General features: G+C 36.0%; 1 protein-coding gene across 2 annotated transcripts in view; it reads right to left on the bottom strand.

The window, feature by feature from the left end:
• Positions 1-2,008: 2,008 nt before the first annotated feature.
• CAAP1 (caspase activity and apoptosis inhibitor 1) overlaps positions 2,009-25,024 on the bottom strand; it is a 51,659-nt gene continuing 28,643 nt past the window's right edge. For both annotated transcript variants that reach the window (XM_003263993.4, XM_003263994.4), the window contains exons 5-6: positions 21,938-22,011; positions 2,009-4,047 (exon numbers count right to left, since the gene is read on the bottom strand). In XM_003263993.4, coding sequence (XP_003264041.1) covers positions 3,701-4,047; positions 21,938-22,011 — 421 coding nt within the window. In that variant the 3' untranslated portion in view covers positions 2,009-3,700. The remainder of the gene's footprint in view (positions 4,048-21,937; positions 22,012-25,024) is intronic.

The raw sequence follows: 25,024 nt of genomic DNA, 5'->3' as shown, positions 1-25,024 counted from the left end.
GGAATCACAGACTATTATAGCTGAAAGAAATCTTACATATTGGCTACAATTTATTTCCCTCATTTTACAGTTACTTGCCAAGGTAACACAGCTGGTTAGGCACAATCAGACCCTTCTGCTCTTAACTCTCACATTCTTTTTCTTCTATCACAAAACATTTAAAAATAATTATTAAATATCAAATATGTCAGTATGTTGACTATATGAGTTCCTATTGATATACTTCATTGTTTTATTTAAAGAATATAAAGAAAATGTAAACACATCTAAAGATGAAGTTTTAAGTTAAAACATATTGGCCTTTTAAAGAATTAAGCAGATACAATCAAGGAAAAGTATCCATAACTGACCTCTTCTTGCTTTTTATGATGGACTAGAACTGAGAATTTTTTTTTTTTTTTTTGAGACAGAGTCTCGCTCTGTCGCCCAGGCTGGAGTGCAGTGGCACAATCTCGGCTCACTGCAAGCTCCACCTCCCGGGTTCACGCCGTTCTCCTGCCTCAGCCTCTCCGAGTAGCTGGGACTACAGGCGCCCGCCACCACGCCCAGCTAATTTTTTGTATTTTTAGTAGAGATGGAGTTTCACCATGCTCTCCATCTCCTGACCTCGTGATCCGCCTGCCTCGGCCTCCCAAAGTGCTGGGATTACAAGCGTGAGCCACCGCGCCCGGCCTAGAACTGAGAATTTTTAAAGCCCAAATATTTGGCCCAAATTACAGGTTCACCTCTGCTTTATCTATCTTGAAAATGGCATTGAAAAATGGTGATTTTATTACAATTTGTATTACTGTCCAAACGGTTCAGAATACCTTTAATCAGATAACAAATCCTAAGATCTAACATTTTGCTGAAAATAAGTTTTGGCCAAAAGATTTATAAGGAAAGAATACATTGCCTGATTAACTTGAGGAATTAATAGTGTTCAACAAAAAGATGTGTGGATTTTGAGTGATTTTTCATAATTGAAATGTTACTGGTAACCTGGTGATAGATTTTTAGGATATATCTGTGTGGATTAGGAGGAACATCTAAATGTGAACCAAGGCTTAGTTTGAGGTATCTGCTCATTAACACAGAAGACTTATTATCAGTTGCCACCCAGCATTCAAGATTTGAGGGGCCAGACTCTGTGGCGTGTGCCTGTGGTCCCAGCTACTCAGGAGGCTAAGGTGGGAGAGATAGCCTGAGCACAGGAGCTTGAGGCCAGCCTGGGCAACATAGCAAAAACCTCATCTCTAAAAAAATAAAAATAAAAAAGATTTAAGTCAAGTTCTTCATCAAATATCAGGATTGCCTGACATTGAATAAAAAATTCAGCTGCCAATTTTTTTTGTTTTAATTACTAATTAAATATTGCCTAAAAATGTTGCTCACCTTAACAAAAGGAAGGAATCAGGCATAAAAACAAGCAGCACCCACCCATGTCATTATTAACCAGTCTACTCCATGATAAAATCTATATTGTAAGAGCTCTAGGTTTAAGATTTTTTTTTTTTTTTTTGAGATGGATTCTCACTGTCGCCCAAGCTGGAGAGCAGTGGTGTGATCTCGGCTCACTGCAAGCTCTATCTCCCAGGTTCACGCCGTTCTCCTGCCTCAGCCTCCTGCATAGGTGGGACTACAGGTGCTCTCCACCACATCTGGCTAATTATTTTTTTGTATTTTTAGTAGAGACGGGGTTTCACCATGTTAGCCAGGATGGTCTCAGTCTCCTAACCTCATGATCCGCCCACCTCAGCCTCCCAAAATGCTGGGATTACAGGCGTGAGCCACCGCACCTGGCCTTTAGGTTTAAGATTTGAACAAGACTGAGAACCTTATAGGCGTTCAATAAATACCTCTGGGCTGATTACTTAAATGGCAGCATCAGATCCATACATGGTATTTTCCCATTACTTAGGCATTTCTAAAGCAAACATTCCCATTCTCTAAAGCCATTCATTTTCAAAAAGCTCTCAAGTCTTTCAACATTTTAAAAGAAGATAAAAAGTTGATTTTCCAAGGTAGGGAATTAAGTAGCCTCTAATTTGTTCTGTTCATTCTACCTCACACATATCCACTCCAGTCAAATGTCCTGTAAACCATTCTGCATAGAGTAGAACAGACACACAATGCTTCATGAAGGTGGAGACTTTAATCATCTACAAAGCCCTCAGACCTGTTTTACTTTATATGTTTAATCATACAGATGCCATCTACAGTATTTTGTAATTAGTAAGCAGCAATAGTTTATTCTGTACTACTTTAGCATATTAACTATTAAGTTGAAATAGAAAAATTATATCACTGTCTTTTCATCTTGAAGCAGTAACAATGAACTCATAACTCAAATCTGTTTATCAGCTTAAGAGAAGCATTTAAAATCATATAGGCTTTTTCTATGCTTTATTAGAAAGACTTATGGAGGGGAAAAAATGGTAGAATTATTCCAAGGCATGTTCAGGAACAACAACAACAAAAAGAATTTGTAACTGAAATTCCAGCGTTTCATAAATGTCCTCTATTTCCATTTAAAAACTCTCTAAAATTAACATAATTAAAGCAGCTAATAAAACACAATCCCTGCAACTTTTATATATAAGTCCTCATACAGTATTTGTTATCAAATATAGAAACAACAGTTCCAGATTTATGTTTTTTGAAAAAATTAATTTATTTTAAGTTAAGGATTTCTATGTAAATTTATTTTGGTATCAAACAACTGCAATTAGTGATGGGAGGATAAAAGCATCCCTAATTGTGGAAGGATGGTAATTTATTTACAAAAACTATACAAAATTAGATTAATTATAACAACAACTTATCAAAGGTTCCTGAAATTAATTTTGTTTTTGAAAAAGTATCAAAAGTCTTCAGATCCAGAATGATAGCATTTTATTATTTCTGATTCATGGAATTATAGCACATCAGATCTTTAAGCAACTACATCAGATAAAATCCTAGATAATAAAATATTCTTCATTTCCTGACAGCTTGGAATGTAAATGAAAACTTGTTCCATTTTTATTAAAGAAAAAACCTAGAATAATGCATCCAATGGTATCAAATACCTGTTAGAATGGCGTGTCTGCTATAATTAAACATGGGCAATTAGTTCTACATAGTTAAAAATTGCCTTAAGTTAATTCCTTCCTTTAATAAAAAAGTTTTTCTCAGTCATTTCAGATCTCTGTTATTCGGTTTTAACTAGGAAATTTGCATCTACATAAGGAATCTTCAAAATAGTATATATTTAAAAAGTGCATATAAGCAAAACTAAATTTCTCAAATTGTTAACAAGTTTAAAGCAATAATTTAATATTGTATTGTAAAATATAAGTAGCCTTAAGAGAAACATGCTTGGTCAATCTTTTGCTTTTAGGTTTGGTGCCCAAACATTTAAAAATAAAGAAAAAAATACCACGACTCTTTGCTAATGGCTTTTAAGATTTGCAGACACAGCTAAATACTCATCTAACAAAGTATCCAGGCTATCCAACTATATTGCCATGAATTCATAAGACAGTAACACACATTTATAATATAAAAGTAGTCAAAAAAATAAAAAGAAACAGCCACAGGTATTTTAGGGCTAAAATGAGTTGACCTAATAAGGGTTACATGAGAAATAACATATAAGACCCCAAATAAATTTTAGATACAAAATTAAATGACGTGGCTTTGTTCAAACATACCTAAAATTCAAACTCAAGTTAAATACCTAGGCTGGCTTTTTTATATCACCAGCTTTCATTAGGGCCTTAATCGCTCTTGCCCTCATCTCAAGTTCTAGCAGCTCCAGTTGCTGTGCAGAAGGTTGAACATCTTCTGGTGGAGGAACAGCCAGGGTGGCTGCTTTGGGTTCGTTTGGGCTAGACTCTGCCAGTCCTAGAATCTCATTCACACTTTTCTCAATGTCTTTCTCCAGGTCATCTATCTGACCAGCTTCACTTTGGACTGTATTTTCTGGTGCCTCGGGAGCAGCTGCTTCTTCGTTGCATGGGCCTTCTATGTCGCTGTCATAAGCATCTGCATTTATACTGAGTACATCACTATCTTCCCCTTTTCCTGTAACAAAAAAAGGAGAAAGATCCATGTAACCTAAATGCCATGGGTCAAAATTTCCTTACTGTTTATAATTTAAAAACTGCTTTGATCCCACCTCCCACCATGGAGTCCCAAACACATTCCATAATCCCCATGCCACCCTCTTTTCCCCTGACTCCTCAACCTTCAAAGCAGATCTAATGTAATGTAAATTCAAATGTATTTTTCATTCTAATTAGTAGAACATGGGAACATTAAGAAATTTCTTCCATCATATGCAGTACCCATGATCTATTTTCCTAATTAAAATGTCATATTTTATATCACCGTAAAGCTTCTGCACTACAAAATGAAAGCTGACATTGGAAATCCTCTGGATAGAGTATGGCTTACTATTCAAGTAGTAAAATTTCATTCTAGAAGGTGTTTAAATACTTTGCTTTATAAACTACAAAAAAGAAAAAGTATCATCAGCAAGCAGGACAACCTATGCATTGCAATTATCCCAATCTTTTCATATGCTTTTTCAAACACTTTGTTCCAAATCAATAAATTAAAGAAGAATGCCTAAGGCCATTTTCTAAGGTAGTGTGTTTTAATGACGAGGATTTTAATTAACAAAGTTAGTACAACATAATTTTAAAAAATGCATTTGTTATAAAACTTCTATAACTGATGCTAAGAACATGAATAAACACAGATTATGGCTTTCGACCACCTTGTTCTTGGCATTGAATACTACCCAATTCCAGGCATCGTTTGCAACTTTGAGTACTCACTTACATTTCTAATTAATTTATCTTTTAAATATTGAGAATGTTTTTTTTTTTGAAAAGTCATGATCCCCAAAATGTTAGCTTTCCCTAATATAAGAAAGCTTTGACAGCACTTTCCTTACAGTAGGGAAAGCTTCTTTACAAAACATAGATTGACGGATGGTAAATTCTGATAACAGACTGTACAGGAAGGACATAAACAATTACACTCCATTGGTTTTATAACCAATGATGATTTGCTGACCTTCAGTGATCCTCCTACATGCTTATAATTGAAAAACCACGCCCTATTCCAAAATTAAAGTGGAAAATAAAACAAAAAATTATTTTTGTGTCCATAAATAGAACTTGTAAAAATAAGATTATCATTTTATTTGATGGCAAAGAACATTTTATATATGTTCGCAAAGCAACAAATATTTCCAAATAGCATAAAAAACTACAGAAAATTGAATAAAACCTTTTGTTTTAAGAAACAATATTTTATACAAGTATTCTAACTTGAGACTAAAATAGATTTAAGAAAATAAGGACAGGAGTGGTGGCTCATGCCTGTAATCCCAGCACTTTGGGAGGCTGAGGTGGGCAGATCACCTGAGGTCAGGAGTTTGAGACCAGCCTGACCAACATGGTGAAACCTCGTTTCTACTAAAAATACAAAAATTGGCCGGGCATAGGGGCGCATGCCTGTAATCCCAGCTACTCGGGAGGCTGAGGCAGGAGAAGCACTTGAACCCGGGAGGCGGAGGTTGTGGTGAGCCAAGATCGTGCCATTGCACTCCAGCCTGGGCAACAAGGGTGAAACTCCGTCTCAGAAAAAAAAAAAAAAAAAAAAAAAAAAGAAAGAAAAGAAAATAAGTGCTAAGTTGTTCACAGCCTCAAAAAATTAACTTTAGTGTTTACCAGGCTTCAACTAAAATTTAAAGTGTATAGTCACTGATTCTGAATAAGAAACTACAGGCTGTATAAAATATTTTAAAATACAAATTTTTAAAAAATGTGACTTGTTTTTCAGACTAGAGGTTGTTGCGAGATAATGAATGAAGAGCTGAATAATATAATGAGGGGGTGGAGAAGAGGTAAACTGGTAGTTGATTCAGAGGCTTGATCAGACTCAGGTTCAATTTTCTGGTAAGAATATTTAGAAGTGACGTTGTGTACTTCCAGCACGTAATATATAATTGCTTTTCTTTTTGTGATCATGTCAGTATCCATTGGGACTGGGTATTGTCTACAGTGGCTGATGAGAATACTCTTGATTCCCTGAACCTAACCATTGTAATGCTTTTGTTTGTAATCTAGTTTTTTTCTGTGGAAACTTTCAGGAATTTTTTTTATTCTTGAATTCTATTTCATAGGATGTGTCTTAGGTTTGATGTTCTACACTTGGCAAGCCCTTTCAGGGTGACGGCCTTCTTCACCTCCTAACAGTTTTATCCAGATTATTTCTTTATTTTCCCTTTCCACTGTCTACTTTCTTGCTTTCTGACTTATTCTGTCACTTTATCAAGTCCCTGCTCAAATGGTACCTTATCAGATCACAGTGATCACTCTCTGTGAAAGTGTCATCCTACTACTATCTTCTTATCCTGTTTTATTTTTCTTCATTGCACCTGACATTTTTATGTATTTTTACTATCTCTCTACTACTTTGATGTAGGGCAGAGATTTTTGTTGTTGTTCCCTGCTGTTTCCTTGGTGCTTAAAACAGTGTCTTGTACACAGTAGGTGCTCAGTAATATTTGTTGAATTATACTCAGTTCATGTTGGACTTCATGAGTTGTTCATCTCTTAACGTTTATTGCACATTTAAAAAAATTTTTCTTTTCTGGATTTTGAGATATTTCCTTAACATTATCTCCCAGCAACTGCTGAATATTTGCTTTTTCTGTCACCCAGGCTGGAATGCAGTGGCACAATCTCTGCTCACTGCAACCTTCACCTCCAGGGTTCAAGGGATTCTCCTGCATCAGCCTTCTGAGTAGCTGGGATTACAGGCATGTGCCACCACACCCGACTAATTTTTGTATTTTTAGTAGAGACGGGGTTTCACCATGTTGGTCAGGCTGGTCTGGAACTCCTGACCTCGTGATCCACCCACCTTGGCCTCCCAAAGTGCTGGGATTACAGGTATGAGCCACCACGCCTGGCCGATATCTGTAATTTTAAATTCTAACAATTCTTGGTCTCTGGCTTTTTTCCATTGCACCCTGTTTTATGGCTGCAGTGTCCACATTAGTCTCTCTAATAAGGATATTAAATGGACTCTCTTCTTCCCCTTTCTCCAAAAGATTATCTTCTGATCTCTGAATTTTATTTCTTCTTTTGTTTATCTTAGTCCTTCATTTGTTTTAGCTATGTTTTTCTGGTAGCTGGTTTGGTTTTTTTGAGCAGTTGTTTATTTCTCTAACAGATCTTTTTCTTTGATGTAAAATGGATGAGGGGTAGGCCTCTCAGAGTAGAGTGCTTGGATATATGGCCGTGAAAAGGAGGGAAAGGAGGAGGAGTTCAGTTGGCTTAATTATTCAAAATGAATTTAATTTTAATTGCCATGTTGTTTGTTCCACAGTCAATTCTTCTTTCTTTCCAAGACTCAAGAAAGAGTCACACTTACCGGCTAGGCACGGTGGCTCACGCCTGGAATCCCAGCACTTTGGGAGGCCGAGGCAAGTGGATCACGATGTCAGGAGTTCAAGACTAGCCTGGCCAAGATGGTGAAACCCTATCTCTACTAAAAATACAAAAATTGGCTGAGCTTGGTGGCAGGTGCTTGTGATCCCAGCTACTCGGGAGGCTGAGGCAGAGAACTGCTTGAAACCAGGAGGCAGAGGGTGCAGTGAGCCGAGATTGCGCCACTGTGCTGCAGCCTGGGTGACAGAGCAAGACTCGGCCTCAAAAAAAAAAAAAAAAAAGAAAAAAGAAAGAGTTACACTTATCTATGGTGTCTTTGGCTACGATTTTCCTTTCTTTTGTCAATTTGATCCTGTCTACTTACATTTTGTGAAAACCATAAAATTTCTTGTCTTTACATTATATCTTTTTTTGTTATACTGTAAATTCATTCTTTCTTTTAACGTTTTTTACAGTTCATTCTTGTAAAAGGTTGAAGAAATACATGTTCACAGAGCAAAATGGGAAAATTAATTTTTCTTCTTTTTTTTTGAGACAGAGTTGCACTCTTGCTGCCCAGGCTGGAGTGCAATGGCACGATTTCAGCTCACCACAACCTCCACCTCCTGGCTTCAAGCAATTCTCCTGCCTCAGCCTCCGGAGCAGCTGGGATTACAGGCATGTGCCACCATGCCTGGCTAATTTCGTATTTTTAGTAGAGACGGGGTTTCTCCATGTTGGTCAGGCTGGCCTTGAACTCCCGACCTCAGGTGATCTGCCTGCCTGAGCCTCCCAAAGTGCTGGGATTACAGGCGTGAGCCACCGTGCCTGGCCAATTTTTCTTCTTCTTTTACTCCCCTTCCCAGAAGTAATCACTGTTAATAATTTAGGGTACTTATTTTATATTTAACAAAAACATAATTATCACTCTTTGGCTTACTTTTTTGACTTAAAAATATATCTTGGTCATTTTTTTTTCATCTTAGCAATGTACTAGCTTCTTTTATAGACAGATAAAAATCCTCATTTTTACTAGTAATAAAAAGCAATATTTTGTTTTAATTTACATTTATCTGATTAGAAATTAGGTTGAGCATTCTTTTCCACGTGTGTATTGCCTTCTGTATTTCCAGTTTTGTGAAATATCTGACTTGTTTCTACCCTTTGCCCATGTTTTTGTTTCTTAATAATACCTAGATTCTATGTATTCTTATATTTGTCCATTTTTTGTAGTTTTCCTGTCTTATAATTTTATTTATGGCGGGGTTTTTTCTCAGAAATATTAACATTTAGCTAAATCTGTTGATTTTTTTTCCTTTGTTTATTCCCTATTTTGTGGTTTACTTTGGAAGGACTGCTGTTTATTAGTTTTGTCATCGGTTAATTTACAACTTATGTTATTATTTTAAGTATCCCTCTTCTGTCACTTCAGTGGGTTCTTGGTAGGGATGGGAAGTAGATACGTATGTTCAATTTGCTATCTTTAGCGGAAATTCACACCAGTATCTAAATAATCCATGTTCTAGAGTTTTTCTTGGCTTAATTTAATAATTCACTATCAGGAGGTTTCACAAGCATATCACTGAAAACACTAGATATAATCTTATGCATAAGAACTGTTTCTGATAAGCTGAATTATTATCAACTAGAATATTTATAAGTCCCATCAAGGTTTAAATACTTTAGCATAACTTAAAAGTTCCTTTTATTTTTATAATTCAAAATGTTTGTGATGTGATTAATAGTTTTTATATGTGGCCAGGCACGGTGGTTCATGCCTATAATCCCAGCACTTTGGGAGGCCAATACGGGCAGATCACGAGGTCAAGAGATCAAGACCATTCTGGCTAACACAGTGAAGCCCCGTCTCTACTAAAAAATACCAAAAAAAATTAGCCAGGCGTGGTGGCGGGCACCTGTAGTCCCAGCTACTCAAGAGGCTGAGGCAGGAGAATGGCATGAACCCAGGAGGCGGAGCTTGCAGTGAGCCAAGATTGCACCACTGCACTCCAGCCTGGGCGACAGAGCAAGACTCCATCTCAAAAAAAATAAATAAATAAAATAAATTTAAAAAAATTGTTCTTACATGTTTGTTTACTTTCATTGGATATTCTATTTAAAACTTTTAACAGAAAGCAAACCTATGCCACAAGTATTTTCTTTTATCTAATTTAGAGAATCCCACAGCTCTCATGCACTGAGGTTTGTTATAGATGATAACAAAAACAGTGGTATTACATTTTAGTTTTTTCTATTATGTGGCACACTCGTTTTTATTTATATTAGGAGTATATTACTTTTAGAGAGATTGGGTCTTATGTTGTTTATTTTTTCTCCTTGCTAATAAAATGTTTAGAGTGTTGGCTGTTCTATTTAGCTGCCAAATATTTTGCCTTTATGGTTTTATCCCATATTCACAACTATGGCTCACTGAATAACATAAACATATATTCCTCTGAAAAATTATTCCATTTATTTATAGGTCAGTGATGAATCTGAGTAGTGACTGATTCATTTTGCTGTCTAGACACTAAGTCTAGATGGATTCGTTTATTTAAAAAATCTTCAGTACCTGGGTGCGGAGTTTGAGATATGAATCAAGTTGGTAGGACTGAAGACAGCAGGAAAACAACAGAAACAGTGAAAGTATACAGGCTAGACGACAGTGTAATACAACGAAGGTACACTGGTGAGTAGCTAGCCAAAGGATCAACTATAAGGCATGAATGCATGATAAAGCCCTTTTTTTCCCTGAGAAATCTTTTACATCTTTGTCTTCCTATAACTATTGCCTAGCCAAGCTCTTCAACTACTTTACTCCTTTCTCATAAGCTATTTGCTCCATTTCTTCATTTGTATTGTTTTTCTCTCAAGTACCCTAAATGGTATGTAGTATGTCAGGGGTTACCCATCTTAGTGAAGGAGCACAGTTAATGTAAGGAACATATCGTATCTTCTTGTTCCTTTGTGTATTGTTTAAAGTTAACTTTAGTTCTTTCGCTGCTCTGTAACATGAGTAACTTAGATCTAAGTTTTTATTTGCTCTCTTTCCTGTGCCACTTTGATTATTATGTCTCTAGTTAATAGTCTGAATTTTTATTCTTATTATTGTTAATTGCATTTTTTATATTTTACCTCAGGCCCAACTGTCTTTTATTTTTCTTGGTGGATTACAATAACGTTAGTTTAACATCATGCATACATCAAAACTGTTTTTATTTCCTTTTTTTCCTTTAGGTATTTTTAAAAAAGCTTAAATTAAGTGGGCTTAAAGTACTAGCAGTGACTTTGTAGAACCCAAACACCTCTTTAGTTCATAAACAGATTTTTGACATTTTACCATAAACCGTGTTATATGATTGCTTCTAATAGTAAAACATTTTTTTTTTTTTTTTTTTGAGATGGAGTCTCACTCAGTCACCCAGGCTGGAGTGCAGTGCATGATCATGGTTCACTGCAAGCTCCGCCTCCCAGGTTCACACCATTCTCCTGCCTCAGCCTCCCGAGTAGCTGGGACTACAAGCGCCTGCCACCACACCCGGCTTATTTTTTGTATTTTTTGTAGAGACAAGGTTTTACCGTGTCAGCCAGGATGGTCTTGATCTCTGACCTCGTGATCCGCCCCCTCAGCCTCCCAAAGTGTTGGGATTACAGGCATGAGCCACCGTGCCCAGCTAGTAAAACAATTTTTTAACAAAACTTTGTGAAAACTTATTTTAATGCTTTATTAAAATAGGTATCACATTACCTGTTATATTTCTTACTACTGACTAGACTTTATTTGAAGGAGTAGAAATAATTTACCTCACTTATTCCTGAAAACTCTCTCTCTCTCTCTCTCTCACACACACACACACACACACTTACACACACATGTACGTGGGCAGAGTGGGGGTTGGAGAGACAGAACATGACTACCCCAAAAATGTTGAGATCTTTGAATGAGTTATTTGAGGATGAAGTTACTTCTTTGGAAAGAAGGTACAGGTTTTACCTCTTCTATTTGAGGATCATGATTGATAGGGAAAACCCTATAATTCCCTAATACCAAAAACGAGAGTAAATTATCTTTGGAAATGTATTAGTAAGTTTGCAGATGATGCTTTTAAAAATGAGTTACTGACTGATTCTACTGGAATGATGAAAATTAAGAAATACTGAAATGACTTGAAGTATAAAGCTCTTCCAATAATTTGCCATGTTCTATTGTACAAGTCACTTAATGTATACTAAATTATTTCAGATGTATAAAAAGCTTTGGCATCTATGATGCAGTTATAATGGACAGGTGAAATCTACGAAGGCATTCAGCAATACTGTGTTACAGAGAATTTGTCTTTTTTTTTTTCTTATATGTAGTGTGTTAAACTACTGATTTAGATTTAAGTGCATTAGGTTGACCATCATTTATAAAATTTAATTGTGGCATGACTGATTTCTAAAGATAAAGAAAAAATGCAAATGATTCAGTAAAGAAAACTTGTCTAGTATTCTACTGAACCATTACTGAACTTCCAAATAACATGAATATCCACCAGCCTGTAAACTTAACTTTTAAGACTCACAAATCCATTAACTATCCCCTTCAGAGATTATTCCAAGAATCAAATAAATATTCACTAAATCTCTTTTACACATGCCATGATGGTGCTGTAAAGGCCTTAGAAGTAGGTCTTGCAAAATGTCAGAGTGACAAAATATTTGTGACATGATTAAGACATAGGTTTTGCCTTCACAGTATGCTTAATGTATGGCATTATACTTTAATATACCAAATTATGCAATACAAAATATAACAGAATTTCAGAATATACAAGGCAACAGGCAAAAATCAGGGAGATATTCATAGATACATGATATAAGACAAGTCTTTAAGAATGGGTAAAATCTAATAGGTGATATTAACAGAAGAGGAAACTCCAAGTGTGAGGGACAGAATGGGCACAAGCAAAATGCTAGATGTAAAGCTCAGTACAGAGGTATGTGAGCCTGACAAAATAAAATGCACAGGTGAGAATATATAAAAAAAGGCAGTATCCAAAATTATTGTCTCTGAAGACATCACCATTCTAGGATAAAAAGCACAATAGGGACTCCCTGCTAGTCTTTTACAATGGATCAGATAAGTGGATATTTTTGGTCTTGCATTGGGGCACAATAACAGGCTGACATAAGCAATTCCTGACTATAATCTTTTGTTGAGTAATCTGAAAGTAAATAAAAATTTGTTTAAAATAGCATTTATCATTTCTCCTACCACTTATTAAACAGGGTTCTGGTAGAATAAAAGTTTGATATAAAAAATGAAAATACCCAAAAGGGAAAAATGAAGGCAGAACAGCTGTCTCAATTTCCAAGTACTGGAGTTTGGAAGCAAGCAACTTTTCCCCCTCAAGATTTCTTGGAACTTACACTCATTCAAAAGGGCATCACACTCAAATACTTTCTGTTAGTAAAATCTCAGTGCTCCATAATCTACCCATCCTAGGAAAGTGTGCTCAAACTCATTGTCTACTTCACAAACTACCATGTTTCCTGTGGCATTGCTTTTGCTTGTTTAAATATAAATATAAGCTCAGAAAGAGATACTAGAGACTTGATTCTAATTTTAGATAATGTAAAATTATTTATTTTTAAATTAAATTTAAATTTTCTGGAGACAGGGTCTCACTCTGTCACCCAGGCTGGAGTGCAGTGGCACAATCATGGCTCACTGCAACCTCTGCCTCCTGGGCTGAAGCAATCCTCCCACCTCAGTCTCCCAGGGCTCATGCCTGTAATCCAGCACTTTGGGAGGCCAAAGGAGGTGGATCACTTGAGGTCAGGAGTTCGAGACCAGCCTGGCCAACATGGTGAAACCCCGTCTCTATTAAAAATACAAAAATTAGCTGGGCGTGGTGATGTGCACCTGTAATCCCAACTACTCAGGAGGCTGAGGCAGGAGAATTGCTTGAACCTGGGAGGCGGAGGCTGCAGTGAGCTGAGATCACACCACCGCACTCCAGCCTGGGTGACAGAGAGAGGCTCTGTCTCAAAAACAAACAAAAAAAAGGGTATTGAGAGAAGAGGGGAGGTGAGCAGAAGCAGGTTAGGGAAGAGAAGGCTTCATAGATATGGAGATAATCTTAAAAACAGTAGTTTGACATAAATAAAGAGTACACTACTGGTGTAAATAAGTTTAGATCTCAGATTTGACATATTGGAACACATGTATTAAAACTTGCGGTCACAACTGATAGGCTGTGAACTAGACATGTGATGATAGATCAACACAGTCCTGGTTTTCAAAAGGTGACTTCTATAAGACTACAGTACAGTAAACCTGACATCAATTCCCAGTGAAATTCTAGGTTTATTAGAAGTTTTATGAGCTCTGGAAAAAAATTAGCATCAACTAGTTTAGACAGATCAGGTAACATTTGATCAGGAATCTAAATGATGCATGGAAGACCCATATGGTTATCTGAGGAGGAAGCAGGCAGGCAGACGGAACAGCAAAAGCAAAGCCCCTGACACAGGAGTGTTTGGAGTGCTAGAAGAAAGCAAGGAGGCAGGAGCAGAGAGAGCAAGGCAGAGAGTAACAAGTCACATCATGTTAAGGCTGTATACTGGCCAAAGGAAAGATGGACTACGGATTTTGTGTAGAGATGGGAAGCTATTAGAAAGCTTTGATAAGGAACAGTGGCATGATCATTCGTACAGTACAAAATAATCAGACTGCTGTGTGAAAGAGACTCCTGGGAGCATGGATAGAAACAGGGGGATCAGGATGGAGATGAAGGAAAGGACTAAGGAATGATTCCAAGGTTCTTGGCCTGGACACTGAGAAGAATGTAACTGCTATTTATTAAAACGGGGATAGATGGTAGAAGCAGCAAGGTTTTTATGTTTTTATGTTTCTTGTTTTTATGTTTCTTGTTTTTAGGGTGGGTGAGGTGTCACAGAGGGATCTAGAATTTATTCAGGTACATGTTAACTTAAAATGCTTATTGGACATTTAATAAGTAAACTGGATACACAAGTGTTAAAGTCTGCATTGTAGAAATAAATGAGTAGTTGCCAATCTTGAAACTACATAAGATCATCAGTTAGACAGTGAAGAAAAAAGTCAGTCCTGGGGCACTCATCCTTTGGAGGTCATAGAAAGCCAGGAAAGCCAGTGTCAAGAAAGAGAAAATAACCAATGCTGTCAAATGCCGCTGATGGGTCAAGATGAGTACTGAGCAATGACCAGTGAAATGGCTGCTGGCAATAATTCACTACAGAGGGGGACATTAATTAGATGGAGAAATGAAGTATTTGCAGGTACCAAAAGATAGCAGGATCAGTACTCAAACAGAGGGGCTGGTCTTGGCAGCACAAAGAGTTCATCCATTTTAACAGGAGATAAGGGGAGTATATAGGTTAAGATACAGATGGATATGAAAAACTTTATTTACATATCTGTTTTCCTTTATTAGACAAGTTCTCTCCAGATCCGGACATATTTATCTTTCTATCCCTAGTGCCTAGAACAAAACAGTAAGTTTGTGGATAAAGGGCACAGAGAAACCAATGAGTACAAGTTACATGAAGGCATATTATGATTCAATATATAGAGACCCTTTTACCAATTAGAAACTGCCAGGTTGATACTGAGGTGATGAGACAGAAAACAATAATGACAACAATGATAACAGAAATAATTACAAGGGCTGATACTTTTGAGCACTTAATATGTACTAAGCACTGCTCTAAAGCATTTTGCATGTATTAATTCATTCAATCCTTATCCTACATAATGAAATAGGCATTCATATTTACTATCCTCATTTTATAAATGAGGAAGCTGAGGAACAGAGTGTTTAAGTAACTTGCCCTAGGTTCATATAGCTAAAGTAGCAGAAACAAAATTCAAACCCAAGTAAGTTTCCAAAACCTATGCACTTAAAACATCCTATACTATTTCCCAGAACTTAACAGATTCAAAATAACCACAGAAGCTTCACAAATTAGGATGCTGGGTTCAGCTGAATGTATCTTCTTCTTGTGCGTCCCTTAAATGATATATTTACAAAGTCTCACCTGAATAAACATAGTATGTACCAAACATACACCTAGAGTCTGTGTATTAAATATGAATAAATAGTAAGACAACAAAAAGACAAGCTACAGATTCAGAGAAAACATCTGCAAAACATATGTGACAAAGTACTGGTATCCAAAATATATAGAGACCTCTTAAAACAACAATACGAAAACAACCCAGTTTTTAAAATGCACAAATGATCTGAAAAGACAACTCACCAAATATATACAAATGGCAAATAAGTGTATGAAGGATGTCCAACATCATATATCATTAGGGAATTGCAAAAGAAAACAAGAGATTACTTATGCCTTTTAGAATGACCAAAATCCAAAACACTGACACTACCAAATGCTGATAGGAATGTGGAGCAATGGGAACTCTCATTCATTGTCAGTGAGAATGCAAAATGGTACACTTTGGAATAAAATTAAGCAATTTCTTACAAAACTAAACTTGGTATTTATCCAAATGGGTTGCAAAGTTATGTCCACACAAAAACCTGCACACTATTTTATCCGTAATTGCCAAAACTTGGAAGCAACCAAGATGGCATGGGTGAATGGATCAACAAACTGCTGTACATCCATGCATTGGAAAATATTCAGCCATAAAACAAAATGTGCTATCAAGCCACACAAAGACATGGAGGAACTTCAAATACTGAGTCACAGAAACCAATCTAAAAAGGCTACACACTGTATGATTCAAATCTACAGAGATTCTAGGAAAAGCATAACTATAGGGACTGTAAAACGATCAGTGGTTGTCAGGGGTTGGGGGAGAGAGAGTGGGCAGGATAAATAGGTAGAACACAGAAGACTTTTAAGGCAGTGAAAATATTCTGTATACTGTAATAGTGGATTGATGTCATTATAAAATTATCAAAACCCACAGAATGTACAACACAAAGGTTAAGTCCTAATCATAAATTATGGACTTGGTTAATAATAATGTACAAATTGGTTCACTTGGAGAAGAGTTGGTAAGCAAGTATATGGAAACTCTCTGTACTTCCTGCTCACTTTTTCTGTAAACCTAAAGCTGCTAAAAAAAAAAAAGTCTTTAATAAAAAATAAAGCGTAAATTCATCGTGTATCAACTATACGATGTGGCAGCCAAAACTGCAAATTAAATCATAGACTATGATGTGCTGTGTGTAAAGAGTTCTGAAACTGGAAACCAAATCTGGATTCAAGCCTAGTATTTACTGTCTTTCCTTTGGTAGGAGCCCTATGGTAAAGAGGCGCTTTCCCTAATGAACTGGGTAAGAGCGTAATGACTAAAAAGAACCCAGGGTCCCAATAATGACTGAAGGTTTACACTATGTGACCTCCAAAGTAGATGCCTTAAGAGTGTGTCAAAGATCCTATGATATACATCACAGGATAGAATGTTTAAAATGAGTACTTAAAGACACATAGAAATAAACATTTCTCTCAAAATACTGAAATCTTTGTGGTGCAATCATGGCTCACTGCAGCTTCAACCTCCTTCCTGGGTTGAAGTGATCCTCCCTCCTCGGCCTCCTAAAACTCTGGGATTGTGGGCATGAGCCTGGCCAGTAATTTTTTTAAAAGGGGGAGGGGTAGGATTTGAGCCTATTTAAAGCAAAACTCTGTGTGCATATTTTGTGCTTGCATGTCTTTAAGGAAAAGATTCTCACATCAGACAGCTAATGTACAAATATTCGAAATAAGATGTAGAAAATATCTTCATTGATTTTGATCAGTTTATATACCATTTAATTATATTATTTATTTTAATGACTGTATTCAAATGAATATATTTTAAGGAACCATTAAACAGATCAAAGACTAAATCAAACATATTGTCTTTTCTTCCAATAGAATAAAAAATGTAGAGATAAAAAAAAGTGTATATTTCACATTGCTTCCATTAAACAATTTAGGAAAACAGTTATTAACCATTCTTCCTAAGTACAAACAATGCACTAGGCACTGGTCTTAACAAAACCTGACAGCTAGAAAGGAACTAGATGATCAAGGCCAAACAGCCAACCACTGCTTGAATCCTCTACAACAGCACCACCAAGTGGCTATCTATGTGGCCTGTGTCCAAACACCTTCAGCATCAGAAACTTATCTTAGAAGGCAGTCCACTGCGTTAGACCAAAAAATTTTGTCTAATGATAATGCTATCCATTGGTTCTATTTTTTTTTCTCCAAGGCCATACAGAAAAAATCTAATGACACTTCCATTTAATAGTTCTTCAAATATTTTACAGCAACTATAAACGTCAACTCTTCAATCTAACTTAACAAAGCTATTTCTCATTTATAGTTTTAAATTTTCTCATGAAAACTTCCAAGAAAAAATACAAAAACCGTAAGAACCTAATTTTTGAATTTACAAAGGAAAATAGTTCACAAAATGACATACTTCTCCAACTGTAAACTTTAAAGCAACAATTTAAATACAGACCAATATTTTACTATTGCTGAATGTCTTGAGTAAACTTAACATTAGCAGATATTTGATATTTTTAAAATATTTTCTACAAATGAAATACCTTCAACAAACACTTTTTATTTTTAACTACAGCACAACTGACCAATTCAGAAAATTTATATAAGCCACCATTATTTGAAAAACAGCAATCCCTGAAATCCTCCAGGAAATTAACATAAGATCTGAAACTTGCACATGTGAGCTTACACAGGTATGTGCATGCACACGTGTACCAACACATGTGCTATAGCTGTGCTAATGAGTGAAAACTATAACTGATGTTTCTTATACAACTACATTCTGACTGAAATGAATGATTTAAGAAATAATTTCTGGCTGGGTATGGTGCTTCAAGCCTATAATCCCAGCACTTTGGAAGGCCAAGGTGGGTGGATCACCTGAGGTAGGGAGTTCGAGACCAGCCTGGCCAACATGGTGAAACCCCATCTCTACTAAAAATACAAAAATTAGCCAGGCGTGGTAGTGGGCATCTGTAATCCCAACTACTCGGGAGGCTGAGGCAGAATTACTTGAACCCAGGAGATGGAGGTTACAGTGAGCTGAAATCACACCACTGCACTCCACTCTAGGTGACAGAGCAAAAAAAAAAAAAGAAAGAAAGAAATTATTTCTAACAGAAGAGTTTCTGTTTTACTACAGTACCAATGATTGAACCAATAGATTATATTTACATTTAAATAACATTTTCACTGTAAAGGTAGGTCCTTTTATTAGCCCATTATTAAAGTGCAGTGGAAGTTAGTGTACAATCTCACACTCATCTTCAGCACTGCCAGTTTCAAAAATATTTTCTAGCAACAAAAATGAATGAAACCAGTACTAGACCAAAAAAATGCCAATTTCAACTTAATTCATAATTAGTACTTGTATATTATTCAAGCAATACTTCAGTATTTTAAATTCTCTAAATACTGATAATTTAAATAACTTATATACCATTAATAGGTCACATGATATGATTTATTTTATTCTGAAAGAGCAAAAAGAAAATTCAATGCTGCTTTATATTTTGGTCTACTGAACAAAAGGTTACTTTCGTACTAAATAAGCTTCAGTGAATTTTCTCAATTGGTCAAGCCATTAAAATGACAATGCATTCACAAGGAGCTTATATTCTGCTTTTATTGAGCTCACTGTGAACAAAAATAGCTAGCTATGCAAGAAAAGTTAGAGATACTAGATTTTGCAGGTTATGCACATTACAAATAGACAATATTAGTGCACTTAGAAAAAAGGGAATAATCTTTATTGAGCCTATCAGGATTTCTATTTCTTGATATACCTCAGCTTGTTTGGTAACTTCAAGCAAGTTACTATCTAGTTCAGATTTCAGCAATATTAATATTTATCTGGAAGATGTTTTCCATAAATAAATATTCTAAGTAACTTATGTTTATCATTATGCAATAAAACATTTTATATTTTAATCATTTAGTAGATATTCTTCTAAAAGACTTTAATTCCCTGCTTTTTAAAAAAATGTTAAAACTGGCCGGGCACAGTGGCTCACGCCTGTAATCCCAGCACTTTGGGAGGCTGAGGCGGGCCGATCACGAGTTCAGGAGATCCAGACCATCCTGGCTAACACGGTGAAACCCCATCTCTACTAAAAAATACAAAAAATTAGCTGGGCATGGTGGCGGGCGCCTGTAGTCCCAGCTACTCGGGAGGCTGAGGCTGGAAAATGGCATGAACCCGGGAGGCAGAGCCTGCAGTGAGCCGATATTGCGCCACTGCACTCCAGCCTGGGCGACAGAGTGAGACTCCGTCTCAAAAAAAAAAAAAAAAATTAGCTGGGCTTGGTGGCAGGTGCCTGTAGTCCCAGCTACTCGGGAGGCTGAGGCAGGAGAATGGCATGAACCCGGGAGGCGGAGCTTGCAGTGTGCCGATATCACGCCATGCACTCCAGCCTGGGCAACAGAGCAAGACTCTGTCTCAAAAAAAAAAAAAAAAGGGTTAAAACTTAAAACTTAATTTAACTATTTGCTATAGATTTAGGCACAACATGAGCATGAACTGTATTGTACAATGGTACTGCTACACGTTGATCTTACATCTTCTCAGTTCTGCTTGATGTGTGTTAATGTCTCCTACCACCTTGAGAACCTGAGTGTGGTTACAGGCTCCTAAACATAAAAGGCCTGGACTTTTGACATCTGACTCATTGGAAGTCTTCTTCTCTCCCTCTCTGCACCTTCATGACTGGTTTTTCACATGACTAAAGTTCTCATAAATCACAGCACAACAGGCTGTTGACACTAGGAAGGGAGTTCTAAAGAACTCTGAGCGTGTGAACATGGGAACAGAAAAACATCTTCTCTTACAAGGTAACATTGGCTAATTTGTGGTCTCCACTCCTTTTTCCTAGGAGCTGGAAATGAATCTGCCCATTCTAGCTTTTCTTTATACAACATTCTCTTCTCAGATGATCTAATAGCATACCCTCCATAATGCCTGTTCATTTGATACAAAGAGCAGAAACAAGAAACAGTTACACCTAATTATACATGAGGTGTAATCTAATTATACATGAGGTATAAGGTAATATGATTATGATTATATTATATAAAAATAATGTGTTTAGCATGTATTTACATACGACAAATAAATGTCAATTAAACTATGAACCTGAGTTTATGGGGGTGCTCAGAAGAAGTCAGAGTACAAAGACGTAATTTTGTCTGGCTATATATGAGGTTATCACAACAGGACTTTTGAAAAGCAGTGGGAATTTTCAAAACAATCAGAAATATTCATAAATCCTACAGTAAATAAATCAGAATTACAGAAAATCTAGATTTTGCTCTCCCTACGTATAAATTGAACAAATCACTAAATTCGCTGTCTAACCTTTTTTCCACTTTTTAAATTAAGCATTAATAAAAGACCAGTTTTTAAACAAATTCTGCCTAAATAATGACTTGTTTTTCTCTACCAAATAAGTTCATATGACTCATATTTTAGAGAAACTATTCTAAGCTATCAAAGATTAGGTGATTACATGATAACTTAATCTTCTTGGATGCAACAAATTTTTATTGCTCTGAATTAATTTTATCAGAAACAAATGTGAGCTGGCATTTGAGTAACTAATAAAAACTTATTTTACTTTCAGTTCTTCCTACTAAAGATGAAAAGAAGCAAAAAAGGCATTTAAAAGATTAGCCCTACAAACTTACTTGGCTTGAATAAATTAAAATTACCACTTTATTTCTGCTAGCTGGTAATGTCAAAAACTACTGATTTAAAGAAAGCAATAGATGACGATGCAAGTAAGTAAACAAGGACAAAAATACCTCAGGGGGAAAAACGTTATCCTATAAACTTACTGTTTTTTTTCCACATACAACCCAAAGCTACCCAGTTAACATATCTCCAATGTCTTGCAGCTGATGATATGTAAATTACTGAAATAGGCCGGGCGTGGTGGCTCACACCTGTAATCCCAGCACTTTGGGTGGCCGAGGCGGGCGGATCACAAGGTCAGGAGATCTAGACCATCCTGGCTAACACAGTGAAACCCTGTCTCTACTAAAAATACAAAAAATTAGCTGGGCATGGTGGTTGGCACCTATAGTCTCAGCTACTTGGGAGGCTGAGGCAGGAGAATGGCATGAACCCAGGAGGCGGAGCTTGCAGTGAGCCAAGATCGCGCCACTGCACTCCAGCCTGGGTGACAGGGCGAGACTCCGTCTCAAAATAAATAAATAAATTAATTTAATTTAATTTACTGAAATAAAACTATTCAAGATGATAATTCTGGTGGCTTCTGTAACTATACATCACAAAATATAATTATTCCAGTAGCTAAAAGAATCATGAAGTGATTGATTTTTGACCAAATAAATTGCTCTCTTCCTCTAGCTGTAAAATGGGGTGAGTTAGACACTGAAAATCTATTATTGGTAAAATGCTTCTATTCTTCAGGTAAATTTTATACAATAATCAAGTACTTGGTTCATACCTTGTTTTAATTCCAAACCTTCAGGTTGCTTATTCTCTCTCATGGATGAAGCAGAATCTATACAGATGTCTTGCCTGGGAAATGAAAATAAGATCAACCTTTAAAACTATATTCAATCACATAATATTTACTACCCAGGTTCCCAGAATTGAGTTAGGCACTAGGGAAGACAGGCTACATTCTTCTAAGCTCCCAGGGTATCATTCAGTCTACTCTGGAAGCTCAGAAACAAGTATTCAAGTGTCAGAAGCAGCAGCTACAAACTACTAGCAATTTAAGCAGTATACTTCTTTGTAAAATCAAGGGGCAAACCTGAAAGGAACAGGGAAGTAATTTTTTCTCCCTTACAATACTCTGCAGGGTAGCTGACAGGAGAAATCACAACTCACAGGAGTATCCAATAATTTTTCAAGTTCAACTGTTAAATTTAATGAGCATTTTGGCACTCAAATTACTTTATATTCATTTAATTTCGTATCTCAAATGCTCTGATGTCTACAGTACGTGGAAAATACATATTTTATATGTAATATACATATGTAATCAAAGTAAAAGGATTAAATGTAAGATCATGCAAAAAAGTTTCAATTCACTATGTTCTGGAATAGAGCTGCAAAATAATGTGCTTTCTTAGCATTATATCATCTTAATATTAATACACTTTTCAGCAAAAAGGTCAAGAAATTATAAATATTCAAATGAGCTATGTGACCACTTTCTTCAAAATAAGTATCTCTTCTCTATTGCCTTCTGAGAATTTTTATACACATCCTAAGGCTAACATAGTAGAAATATTTAGGAAATCTTCCTACTCACAAAATTGTGTCTATTCATTAACAGTAACAAATCCGTCAAATAACCGAAGGATTAAAAAAGACTTGTGATCATTTCTTTGAGAAGTTTACAATACTCTTTCCAGTCAGCACCTCTGGCACTTTTATGTTTGTTTTTTATTAAAACTGCACTAATACAAGCCCAAACTCAGAGAATACAAAACTATCTGGCTTTGCTGTTAATTATGACATCAGAAATTTATAATTGAGATCTCAGTGTTTTATACTTCTGTCCAAAGTTACCTACTCAGATTTTATTCGTTCACCAGAATGACTTGCAGGTCCCAAGGAGGATATCAACAATTCTTCTTGGCAATCCAAGGACAGATTAAATGCCAGTATACTACATTAAGAGCTTTGCAAGGTTTAAAGTTAAAATGTGCTACCTCAAACCTTCCAGTCAAATTAGATTTTACCTACCGGGAGCATTAGTCTAAGTATCTTCCTTTAGAGAAAACGTTTGCTTTCACACATCTTAGAATTGCATTTAGTTATTCTTCTAAACATACACATCTAAATTTACAAAAAAAAAAAAAGACTTCAAAACATAATGTAACATCACCAATAAGAGGAGGATGGATATATGTAATACTCTAAGGAAGATACAACATCATTTATATAATATTCTAGCTGAGAATATATAACCTGTATTATGAAGAATCACCAGACAAACTCAAAATGGAAATGAGTAATGCTCTGTTAAGGAAAAGTTGAATGTCATTGTTATAAAATACAAAGGCTGTGGATCTACTCCAGGTTAAAGGGTTGCTAAAGAGCCAAGACAATTAAATGTTATAACTGACCTGAGACTGCTGAACTGGTAGGGAAAATGTTATGAAGGACATTACTGAGTCAAAAGACAAACTGAAATACTGATGGGGAACTGGATAAAAGTATTGTATCAATGTTAAATTTACTCGAGCTGATACTGTTATGGTTACATAATAGAGTATCTCTATCTCTTGGAAAAACACAATTTAACATATAGAGAAAAGTGTCATGGTGTATATAACTTAGCCTCAAATGTTTCATTAAAAAAACACTTTTATAAGAAGGAAGTATGCAAATGGGATAGAAAGTCAATAATAAGTAAATCTTGAAAAAGGGTATATGGATGTTTCTTGTACTATTCTTATTCTTGCAACATTGTAATAAGTCTGAAAGTATTTCCAAATGTTTTAATAATAATGCAATATAACTGCCTTCCCTATGAAAGCCCCTTACAGCCCCTTTAAATAAAAATTGGACCCCTCTATAAGGACTATCTTCTCTGATAAACAATTTATTTTAGTGCCCAAAGTGAACTTCTACAACATTCTATTTTAAGTTGGGTTCTATTAGGCTGTTGAAGTCGCCAAACAGAATTTCAGACAGTAAGTACTGTACACCACCCTGTGGCAGAAAAGTGAAGTTAGATGCTGTCAGTATTACCTGAAGTAAATGGGAAAAAAAAAATCCCAGAAAGTCTTTAATAGTTTGAAAATTTAAAATCCATGTTAGCTAATTTTTACAAGATGTACTTTATGACTAAAATATAAAGTTCTCTAATACAATTTAAAGATCTCCAATAAATGGCATAAAAGGCAAGATATTTACAAAAAGGAAATACCTTAAATTGTAAGAAAATTATGTGTACATGTCTTTTTATTTCTAGTTTTATGAAAATAAAAATTTTGTCCACTCTCAGGTGGTAAGACATATTAAGCGCCAGAATCAGGATATATATTTAAACGACATTCAAATATTTCTATCAAACACTTTAAGGAAGAATTTTATAAACAACTGTAAAGAGAGGAATGGGGAGAGGGTGGGAACACACTGCCAAAGCCAGTTTGGGTTAAGAATTTGGCAATTATCTTTCTGCTCCTTTCTGTTTAAATTGAAAAAAAAAAAAAGCCTGTTTTTCTTTTTTGAAACAGGTTGTTGCCCCATCTTCCAGGAGGCTGGAGTGCAGTGATCACAGCTCATTGTAGCCTTGACTTCCTGTGCTCAAGTAATCTTCCTACCTCAGCCTCCCAAGCAGCTAGGGCTACAGACGTACACCACCATGCCCAGCTAATTTTTTTAAGTAAAGGTGGTATTTTGCCCTGTTACCCAAGTTGTTCTTGAACTCCTCGGCCTCCCAAAGTGCTGAGATTACAGGTATGAGCCACCTCACCCAGCTCTGTTTTTATATTTCTAACTCACTTCTCCTATCTCCAACACTCCTTTAAAGCAGCTTAATTTACAAGCTTGGCCTTGAATCACAAGAGAG

This window comes from Nomascus leucogenys, chromosome 8 (assembly GCF_006542625.1).
Source record: "Nomascus leucogenys isolate Asia chromosome 8, Asia_NLE_v1, whole genome shotgun sequence".
NCBI classification, from domain to species: domain Eukaryota; kingdom Metazoa; phylum Chordata; class Mammalia; order Primates; family Hylobatidae; genus Nomascus; species Nomascus leucogenys.
This window is presented reverse-complemented; position numbering and strand designations above follow the sequence as displayed.